Source organism: Colobus angolensis, unplaced genomic scaffold (assembly GCF_000951035.1).
Source record: "Colobus angolensis palliatus isolate OR3802 unplaced genomic scaffold, Cang.pa_1.0 Scaffold5, whole genome shotgun sequence".
Classification (NCBI taxonomy): domain Eukaryota; kingdom Metazoa; phylum Chordata; class Mammalia; order Primates; family Cercopithecidae; genus Colobus; species Colobus angolensis.
Window position 1 is genome coordinate 24,302,168 of NW_012118487.1, and position 11,132 is coordinate 24,313,299.

The 11,132-nt window shown below is 39.4% G+C and overlaps 1 protein-coding gene across 1 annotated transcript in view; it reads right to left on the reverse strand.

Annotated features, from left to right (window-relative positions):
- Nucleotides 1–6,643, reverse strand: part of TMA16 (translation machinery associated 16 homolog (S. cerevisiae)) — a 26,143-nt gene extending 19,500 nt beyond the window's left edge. The window contains exon 1 of the mRNA XM_011959681.1: nucleotides 6,303–6,643. Coding sequence (XP_011815071.1) covers nucleotides 6,303–6,305 — 3 coding nt within the window. The 5' untranslated portion in view covers nucleotides 6,306–6,643. The remainder of the gene's footprint in view (nucleotides 1–6,302) is intronic.
- Between the last annotated feature and the right edge of the window lie 4,489 nt (nucleotides 6,644–11,132).

Consider the following 11,132-nt stretch of genomic DNA (forward strand, 5'->3'; position numbering starts at 1 on the left):
CAGCTACTCGGGAGGCTGAGGCAGGAGAATGGCGGGAACCCGGGAGGCGGAGCTTGCAGTGAGCTGAGATCCGGCCACTGCACTCCAGCCTGGGTGACAGCACGAGACTCCGTCTCAAAAAAAAAATAAAATAAAATATAAAAATAAACTCGTCTCACATGCAACCCCATTTAGGTCTACCCGGAATAATAACATAGGAAATTAACATGTCACTAAGAGAGACTTCTATCAAAGACCAGAATTATCATATTTGGGATCATAATGAAACAAAGATATAACTATCAAGGAAGGACTAGTTCTTTCCAGAGATAAAGGTAAGTGTAGTCTCCCAAGGATATTCAGATGGGAGGCAATAAAGAAATAAAGGTGACTGGCCTGATCAATTTTAGTGATACAATTCCACAATAAAAATAAAAATGTTTACCTCATTTAAAATTTCCTTCTAACTGAAGAAAACTTTGAAACAAAAGCACTTTGAAAAACTTCTGCTAGGTCACACACAAAATAGATCAGTTTTTCCAACTTAAATGCAACAGTACTTGCCTTCTATCTTTTCTATAACAAGCTACAGGCATACAGCCACTGGAATTCTAGCACATATTCATGTTTATCCTTCTCATTTCTGGGTCTTTTGTAAGAAGTGAAAAACAAGATTGTAGCTCAAATCAGTTTGACAGGTTTACTGTATTTCTACCTAAATTAATTGCTCCTGGGAGAAACAGACTTTCTTGTTGGCCTGGTCTTGAAAAGGAGCAGGCAAACAGACTACCTACACACTTAGATGAACAAAAACTCTGTGCCAGTCCCTGTCAGAGGCACTCTTTTTCACTGACAAAGTTATACAGCAAGGAAGAAGGCACTGTCTTGTTTGAGTCAATTCACCAACCACCATGACCACCCCAAGAGACATACAGCTTTCAAAAACCCTTATCAAGTAATAAATAATGGGGCCGGGCACAGTGGCTCAAGCCTGTAATCCCAGTACTTTGGGAGGCTGAGGCAGGTGGATTGCTTGAGGTCAAGAGTTCAAGACCAGCCTGGCCAACATGGTGAAATGCCATCTCTACTAAAAATACAAAAATTAGCCAGGCGTGGTGCACGCCTGTAATCCCAGTTATTCGGGAGGCTGAGGCTGGAGAATCACTTGAACCTTGGAGGCAGAGGTTGCAGTGAGTTGAGATAGCACCACCATACTGCAGTCTGGGCAAGAGAGCAAGACTCCCACTCAAAAAAAAAAAAAAAAAACCAGAAAGAATGAATGGATAAATCAACTATATACGTTTCTTAAGTATTTAAATTAGGATGTTTCATTCATAAGCCTTCATAAGTCAGTTTTGTGATCCCCAAATGTACTTTTGGATTAGATTTAGTAGTGATTTAGAAAATAGTGACTCCTTAGTAAGCCTAGGTTCCAAGTGCCGAACATAAAGCAGATGTCACACACACAAAAAAAGAAAATTTCTTAAAGTGTATATTATGTAACAAAGCAAGACAAAAAATAACATTTGGTAATAATTTATCCTTTAGGTCACAACAGCTTAGCTGAGCTCCTTATTTATTTGTAACATTTGCTGTGTGTTCAAGTTTTAGATTAGCATTAACTATTTCAAGCACTCAAAAAATGTAAATAAATTCAGTTGGCCCTCCAGGTTTCACATCTGGGTATTCAACCAACTGAGGACAGAAAATGTTCAGAAAAATAAATAAAAAAATAACAATATAACAATAAAAATAATACAAATTTAAAAAACAATATAATCACTATACAGCATTTACATTGTAATAGGTATGGTTAAGTGTGACTTAAAGTATACTACATGCAAAAAGTACACCATTTTATACAAGGGACCTGAGAATCCATGGATTTGGGTATTCGAGTGTGTCCTGAACTAATATCCCTCGATACCAAGGTACAACTGTAAAAAGCATAGGAATCTTTAAAAAATTTGGTATATCACTCTGCATTCTTTTAAGTTCCTCATAGATTACATTTAAGCATAAAAAAATGAAACCACACAGATCTCAGAAAAAAAAGATTTTCATATTTTTTTGTAGAGGAGTCTCAGAGATAGGTCTTTGTAAACATTACATAAAATTCAGAAGATTTAAAATAACAAATCTACATAAAAACTTAAAAGCCTGAACTGCAAAACATAAACCAAGCTAAAAACAAACTACAAAAAAACTTGCAACACAAAGGAGCTAATTCTCTTAAGAAGTTATTTTAAGATTAATATGAAAAAGATCAGCAAAAGAATACATACAAATCACAAGACGAGTAAAAACAAGTGTTATTTAAAAGCTGGAAAAACTTTAAAAACGAAAACTTCAATGAAATAGAATTACTAGTGTGTAATACTAACAAAGATAAAAAATAATTCACATTGCATGAGTGGAGGTGTGAGTGTATTTGTAATCTCATAGTTCAAGGGGGTGCAAGCCAGCACAGTCTTCTGGAAGGCAATTTGATAGTACCCATCAGGGCTAAACACAGTGGCTCATACCCATTATCTCAACACTTTTGAGAGGCAAAGGTGGGTGGCTCATTTGAAGCCAGAAGTTTGAGACCAGCCTGGACAACATAGTGAGACCCCGTCTCTACAAAAAAATCTAAAAAATTAGCCGAGTGAGGCAGTGTACCTCTGTAATCTTGGCTACTGGGGAGACTGAGGTGTGAGCCCAAGAGTTTGAGGCTGCAGTGAGCTAGCTATGAGTATGCCACGACATGACAGGCTAGGTGACAGAGCGAGACTCCATCTCTAAAAACAGTTTTTTAATAAAATAAAATAAAATAAAGAGAGTACCCATCAAGATAAAAATAGAATTTCTTGGTCAATTTTGACCAAGAAATTCTATTTCTATTAATTTATTCTATAGACATACTTACACATGTACTAAAGGGAGGACAAATAATCAATGCAGCAGTACTGCAATGCCTGTGGCAGCAAAATAGTGTACACAATTTAAAGGTCCATCACAGATCGGGTTAAATAAGTTACAGAAGCAAACAATGGAATGTTCACTATTTAAAAAGCAAGAAGTAGATCTATATGTACTTACATAGATCCGTAACATCAGGTAAGACAAAAAAGCAAGGGACTAAGGTGTCTAGTATACCATTTATGTAAAAAGAGAGGTTAGGGAACATACATATATGCTGATACATACATATAAAATATCTGAATCAATAGCTAAAAAACTGTTAATAGTGGCTGTTTCTCAAGTGAACCAGGGCATTAGGCAAGAGAGTTGGAGAAAGTCGTTTTGTGGCAGACGAAATAATGCTCTGACCTCACCGACCAAAAGATATCCATGCCCTGATTCCCCTAGAACCTGGGAATATATTACTGTATATGACAAAAAGGACTTGCAGATCTGATTAAGATCTTGAGATGGGGAAAATCATCCAGGTGGGCCCAATATAATCCTAAAGGTGCATGTAAGAGGAAGGCAGGCGGATCACTGTGAGAGAAAATGTAACCTCCTCTAGAGGAAAATTTAAAGATGCTATGCTGCTGGATTTGAAGAGGAAAGGAGCCAAAGAATGTAGATGACCTCAAGAAATGGAAAAAGTTCATTAGAGCCCCTTAAAGAAAGACAGCCCTGAAACTGAAAAACACCTTAATTTTATCTCAGTTAAGACTCATCTTTGGACATCTGACCTCCAGAGGTTTCAGGAAATGAATGTGTTGCTTTAAGCCACTAAATACATATCACTTTACTATAGCAGTTAATACAAAACTAATAAAATTTTAATGAACAACCATTTTTTAGTGTTTTAAACTATGTAAAAGCAATACTGTCTCAAAAAGTTTGGTATACTAAGTAGATTTCCATTAATGTTTTTCTTTAGTTTTACTAACTTTCAGGAGCAAGTTCTCACCAACAGATAATCTCTATGAGATTTATTAAGCTGATTTATTGTTGTAGCTCACATTTATAGATGTAGGCTCCAAAACACACAATCTCTACCATTAAGGTAGTCAGTAACAGTTAATGTCCCACAGTAATGTGCATGGATAAATGCTGGGAGGATGATGGCACACTTTTCAATGGTATATAGTCTAGCTAGGGAGGAAAAGTAGCACACACAAGCTGTATGACAGGTTTATATAAAAAGGAGTATACCCATCGGTGCCTAGTAGTATAGTATGAGCCATACCTAAAAATACTAAAATCCTGGCTGGGTGCAGTGGCCCACACTTGTAATCCCAGCACTTTGGGAGGCCAAGGCGGGAGGATCATTTGAGGTCAGGAGATCGAGGCCAGCCTGGCCAATGTGGTGAAACCCTGTCTCTACTAAACATACAAAAATTAGCTGGGTATGGTGGCTGGCGCCTGTAACCCTAGCTACTCGGGAGGCTGAGGCAGGAGAATCACTTGAATCCAGGAGGCGGAAGTTGCAATGAGGAAGAAGTTGCAATGAGCAGAGATTGCACCACTGCAATCCAGCCTGGGCAACAAGAGTGAAACTCCATCTCAAAAATAATAATAATAAACACTAAAAACCTTTTTAATGCAGCATAAAGAAGTGTTGAGTGGGATTGATTAATTTGAAAAGATTCTTTAAGTATAATAAACTAAATTTTGATATAAAAAAGATATGAACTTGCTGAGCTCCAGCAAAGATTTACAATAAGAGAACATTAATGAGCAAAGTAACAAGGGTGGAAAACTATAAGCTGTACTGTTACTATATATTTACATAACTAAAGTTAACAACAATAACATTTACTAAGTGCCAGGCACTAGACTGAGCACTTTACATTTAATTTCCACAACAATTCTATGAGGTAGGTACTACTGTTATCCCAATTAGACAGACGGGAGGTTAAGTAAGTTTGCCAAGATGGCAACTCAGGGAAAACCAGGTGCCCATCTCTGTCCTCTGGGACCGCATTCTGAGCTGTACTGAAAGAGGATGCAGCAGAACCACTAATGAGGTTGTATCAAAAAAATGACAGAGCCAGAAATGAGCCAATGAAAACAGGTTTATATGCCACTCTTTTGACTTCTATGCCAAAGCAACATACTTCTACCATACAGTCTGATAAAAAGGTGAAGCTCTGATAGTCAAGGACAACTACAAATACCAATTAACCTCCCCAGTCCCTCAAACACAATGAGATGTAATTGCTTTCACATTCCACTCTGAAAAGGGAAAAAAACCTAACACTGTAGAGTTGGAAATCCCACAAGCAAAGTGACAAGCAAACACTGAATTTACACAAATATGTACAATCTAAATAAAGTACAAAATATGCCTCAGTGGTGGATCAAAATAAATAAATAAAGTACAAAAAACTCGCGAAACAAACTACGAAAGACCGAGACTGTAAGACAAAAATGACTGGCATACAATGAAAAGAGAAAAAGTGAAAAGAAACGAAGAGGTCACATTGTGGGCATAGTATCATAACCTGTGACCAGATTATAAACGTTTTAAATTTTGCTTTTATTACAAATTAATTTAAAAATATTTATAAAGCATGTTTCTATGCAAGGATTATTCTCAAGAACACAACGATTAAGTAAAAAACAGGCAAGAAACAACATACCGTTTCAGAATACAAATATAAAGAAAAGCAGTGAAATTATAAACACAAAACTTAGATAATGTTTGCTTCTTAAGGTTCTGAAAGTTATAGGTTCAAAGAAGGTAACACAGGGCTTTCAAAGGCTATGTTTTATTTCTTAAAACTACATAATGGGTAAACGAGACTTCCTGAAACTACTAATCTTTACACTTGAAATGTGTCTTAGAAACACTCTTTTGTATCTACCCAATTTTTAATAAAAACAACAAAACTGCTTCAGAGCCCTGGAGGGAATGCGGGCGTAAAGGCAGGATTCAGGGCAGGAATGGGTCACTAACGGGAGGTGAAAGGACGCCGAGGAAGAGGCGACTAAGCCCACACTGAGTCTACCTAGGCCAGAGGGGCAGAGGGGTGTGGGGCCAGTGACCTCAGGAGTTTTGCCAAACTCCCCGATGCGTTTCAGTGGAAAGGTGCCGGGTTTCCCCCGAGGAGGCAATGACTAGCGAGAAGTTAAGCACGAGGCAACGAGGAGCAAGGGGACATCTGGGCACTTCAGCACTCGGACGCGGAACTCTAAGGTCCAGGCGTTGGGCCTGGGACTCGTCTCACAGAGGCTTCGCCCCTACCCCGCACACTCTCTCAAATAAACACTTTGAAGCCGCCTCTCTCCTAGGTTCCCGAAACTGCACCCTCCCTCTGTGCCTGCTCAACATGATCCTTCCGGGGAACCAACCGAGCGGTTCGGGGGAGCAGGAGGGGGCCCACCATGGTGACGTCCTCGTGGCCACGGAGCTGCTCCGTACTCTAGACTCAGGTAATCTCACCGACCGCAAGAGCAGCAGCTCACAAGAGCACCCGGGCCGAATCCCACGTGGGGCCTGAGAAGCCGGCGCACATCCAACCGGAACAGGAAAGGCGAGTCCGTTTCTCTAAAGCGTCCCCGTCAACTGAGACCGCATCTTTTTCGCCCGTGTTGAGCTTTTAAGCCCTAGCCCAAAGGCCAGCGGCACCTGCGTGCTCGTCGGGAACGGCGGGAGGGAGCTTGAGGCGGGAGGCTGAACTCGGCCTGGCGCTGACTGCGAGCCTGGGGATTGGAACCCGGGTGGCAGACGCTCCAGGCTTCTGGCCCATCGCATTCCGGCCGCGAGAGTGGAGCTCGCCTATCTGTCCCAGAGCAGGACTCCAGAGCGCAGCTGCCTCTCTAGACAAAAGGTTCCCTCTTGCGGTCTCCCGCATCTTAGGGGCTGGGACCCTCTCAAAAGGGCAGCTCGGTGTTGGCTCCCCAGTGCTCTTGTGCGGCACAGGCTCCTGCCTCCCGCTTTTCCAGGTACTAGATTACCTTGGGCAAGTCCTTTCCCCCATTGAGTCTTTCTTTGCCCTGCCCTGCCCCTCTTCTTGTTTTGTCTTTTCTTTTCTTTTCTTCTTTCTTTCCTTCTTTGCTTCTTTCCTTCCTTCCTTCCTTCTCTCCTCCTTTCTTTCTTCCTTCTTCCCGGGGTCAAGCGATTCTTCCGCCTCAGCCTCCCTAGTAGCTGGGATTACTGGCGTCCACCACCACACCCGGCTAATTTTTTTAATTATTATTTATTATTATTATTATTTGTATTTTTTAGTAGAGACGGGGCTTCGCCATGTTGGCCAGGCTGGTCTCGAACTCCGTACTACCTCAGGTGATCCGCCGGCCTTGGCCTCCCAAAGTGCTGGGATTACCGGCCTGAGCCACCACGCCCTGCCAAGTCTTAGTTTCTTGATCCAGAAAGGTCACTTCCTCATATTCAAGGCCTCTGCCGTCCCAGGTTTTGTTTTCTTTGAGAGTCTTTGTTTCCCCCATACATGTTAGAATTCCGTAGACAATGCGATCATTCAAAAACTATTTATTGAATGCCTACTGTGTGCCTGGTATTGGGGATACTCCAACAGTATTCCTCACTCAGCTCATTTTCCAGGGGAGGGGGGCATGTAAACATAATATTATTTCAAATAACATAAATACTCTAATAAAAATTAGCTGGTAGGGCACGTAGAAAAGCTGTTTTACACATGGTGGTCTCTATAAAGTCCTCTTTTAGAAGTGATAATTTAGCAGAGACCAGAATTGTAAAAGAAAACTAGGCATGGGAAGAAGCTCCAGGCGGGGTGAAGCTAGTGTGCCTTGATATGTGTGTGCAGCTGTTACCGGTGGAGGGTAGTTGTCTGGGTACTTGGAGTTTTGAACAAAACGCACAAATAAAGCAAGGCAACGAAAGCAGAGATTTATTTTAAATGAAAGTACACTCCACTGGGTGGGAGCGAGCTGTGTAGCAAGCTGCTCAAAAGCACCGGTTACAGAATTTTCTGGGGTTTAAATACCTTCTAGAGGTTTCCCATTGGTCTGCCACAAGTGTGATTGGTTCAGGGAGAGGACCAATCTGAAGCACTTTCATTTTTCAACTGCCACACAGAAAAAGAAGGGTTGCAACTGCCAGGCAGCAACTGCCACGCAGAAAAGGGAGGGGTTGAAAGAGGAGTAGCCTTTCAACTGATACCCCGTCATGCATATCCCGTCAGCACAAATCAGTCCTAGGTTCCCTGCTTACAGACCCTATTCTCCTGCCGCACAAATACTTGTATTTAATCAACAGATATATCAATTTTTTGAAATAATTTAAATTGTAAACAAGAGTGTGTCCAGAAGATACCTGAATCTAGGGGCAAGATATTTTCACACGGCTTTTTTTAAGTGGGTGAAAGTCCATTCATGTGAATCTACATAATGAAGGTCACCTTTGAATATATACTGTGGAGGCAGCACATTCATGCATCACTTAAGGTTGGGGATACTTTCTGAGAAATGTTTCAATGGGGGTTTTGCTGTTTGTTTTTTATCATGTGAATATCATAGAGCACGCTTACACAAGCCTGCATGGTATAGCTTACTACACACCTAAGCTATATGGTATAGCCTATTGCTCCTAGACTGCAAACCTGTGCAGCATGTTACTCTAGTGAATACGGTAAGCAATTGTAACACCATGGTAGGTACTTGTGTATCTAAACATAAGAAATGTACAGTAAAAATAGGATATAATTTCATGGGATCACCATTGTAATGCAGTCCATGACCAAAACATTGTTACATGCACATGACTACTCTGTGAAAGACTCCAATTAATCTAGAATATTTACACCCTTGCTACATACTTTAGCCACTTCCTGTGAAGCCATCTTTCACCCACCCTACCCCATTCCCTAAGTCTGGCCCTGTGGCGATCACCCTCCTAAGTTCTATGTTACTGCAAATCTTTTAAATATTAAATGTTCCTTCTGGCTATTTTAGCTGTAACTGATTGCTCTATTGATCGTAAAATTCCTACCTACTCCTATCCCATTCCTAAACTTCAAAATGCCAACAACTTAATAAGCCAGATATTTGAAACTTTTATTTTTTATTTTTAGTTGGGTTTTGAAAATAAATCTTCATATTTTCCTTATTCAGATTCAACCCCTAAATAACATTGATTATAGACATGTTAAAAATATACTGTATATGTTCAAAATACACTGTAGCAAATGCAAACATGAATTATACAGAGTAAGAATAAAGATAATGATGGCTAATTTTTTGTTATTATTTAATATATATATGCACCACTGTGATAAGCAAAATGAATCCCCCCACTTTTCCCCTCCAACCTCCCCCTTGCCCCATGCAATAACCACTGTAGATGATTTGGAGACATCTTTAGAGATATTTTCCTGTACTTTAACAAATATACTCAGATGTGTGTGTATGTATGTGCTGTATGTATGTGTAAGGATTAAGTATTGATTAACGTTAGGTATTGATATAGTAAGTACAAATGCATAATTCTAGGGTAACTACTAAAAGAAATAGGGTACTTAACTTTGTACAGGTTACACACAAGTAGAGAAAATAAAATGTAATGATTAAAATATACTCAGGTAATTCAAACTAAGAAAATAAAGGAGAAAAAATGAAATAAAAGACAGTAAGGAAAATAAAAAAAAATGGCAGTAGATTTAAATCCGTAAAGTAGTAATTATGAAATGACTGCCCCAACTAAAAAAAAAAAATCAGATTGTATTGAAAACATCCAACTGTATGCTGTTTATAAGACACATCTAAGATACACGAAAATAGAAAAATAAATGGAAAGAGCTATGCTAGGTGAATGCTAACTGAAAGAACTCTGGTATACATATATCAATGTTATACAAAATAGACTTTAGGTCAAAAAGTAATATGGCAGATATAAAATATCACTTAATAATGATAAAAAGTTTCCATTTTAAATTCGTGTGCATCTAGTAATATAGCCCAAAAATATATAATGGAAAATCCGATGTAGTTTCAAGTTGAAAAACCAACAGCCTTGGTGGAAATCTTAGCATGCCATTTTTCAGTAAATAATAGAACAAACAGATAAACAATCACCAATGACTGAGAAGACTTGACCACAACAAAATTTGACCTAACAAATCTACACAGAATAGTGCTTCCAGTTCTTACAAGAATACATGTGTTCTTAAATATGTGTGGTATAGTTAACAACATTGATCATACATTGGGTCAGAAAGCAAGTCTAAACAAATCTGAAAGGATTTAAATCTATAGAATATGTTCTCTGACCACCTCATAAACTAGAAACCAATAACAAGGAGACAACTAGAGAATTGTCATATATTGAGAAATTAAAAAATTGTACTTCGAAATAAGTCAGGAACTAAAGAAGAAATCATAATGGGAATTAGAAAATACTTTGGGCTGAACAATAACAAAAATAATAAATTTCCAAACTAGTGGGATGCACCTAAAGTAATAATTAGCTCCATTCGTATAAATATTAGAGACTTCAGTATAAATATTAGAAAAGAAGAAAAGCTGAAAATTAATGAACTAGCCATCCATATGTCAAGGGGTTAGGGGAAAAGAAAACAAAATAAGGTCAAAAAAGAAGGTAGAATAGAATAAAAAGCATAAACTATTGAAACAAGAACAAAAACCTACATAATTGAGGACCAGGAGAACCAAAGGTGTGGTGTTTTTTTTTAAATTTTTTGAAAATTATAAAATATTTTCCTATGTTAAAATTGCAAGCCTAGATTTTTTTTAGATTTGTAAAATACACCAAGTACAGTGGCTCATGCCTGTAATCCCAGCACTTTGGGAGGCCAAGGTAGGCGGATCACTTGAGGTCAGGAGTTCGGAGTATGAGACCAGCCTGGCCATCATGGTGAAACCCCGTCTCTACTAAAAATACAAAAATCAGATAGGCATGGTGCTGCATGCTTGTAATCCCAGCTACTTGGGAGGTTGAGGTGGGAGGATTTGCTTGAACTGGGAGGCAGAGGTTGCAGTGAGCCAAGATCCTGCCACTGAACTCCAGCCTGGGTAAGAGAGTGACTCCATCTCAAAAGAAAGAAGAGAGAGAGAGAGAGAGAGAGAGAGAGAGAGAGAGAGAGAGGAGAGACAGAAGAAAGAGAAAGAGAAAGAAAGAGAGAGAGAAGGAGAGAGAGATAGAGAAAGAGAGGGAGGGAAGGAGGGAGGGAGAGAGGAAGGGAGGAAGGAAGGAAGGGAGGGAGGAAGGAAGGAAGGAA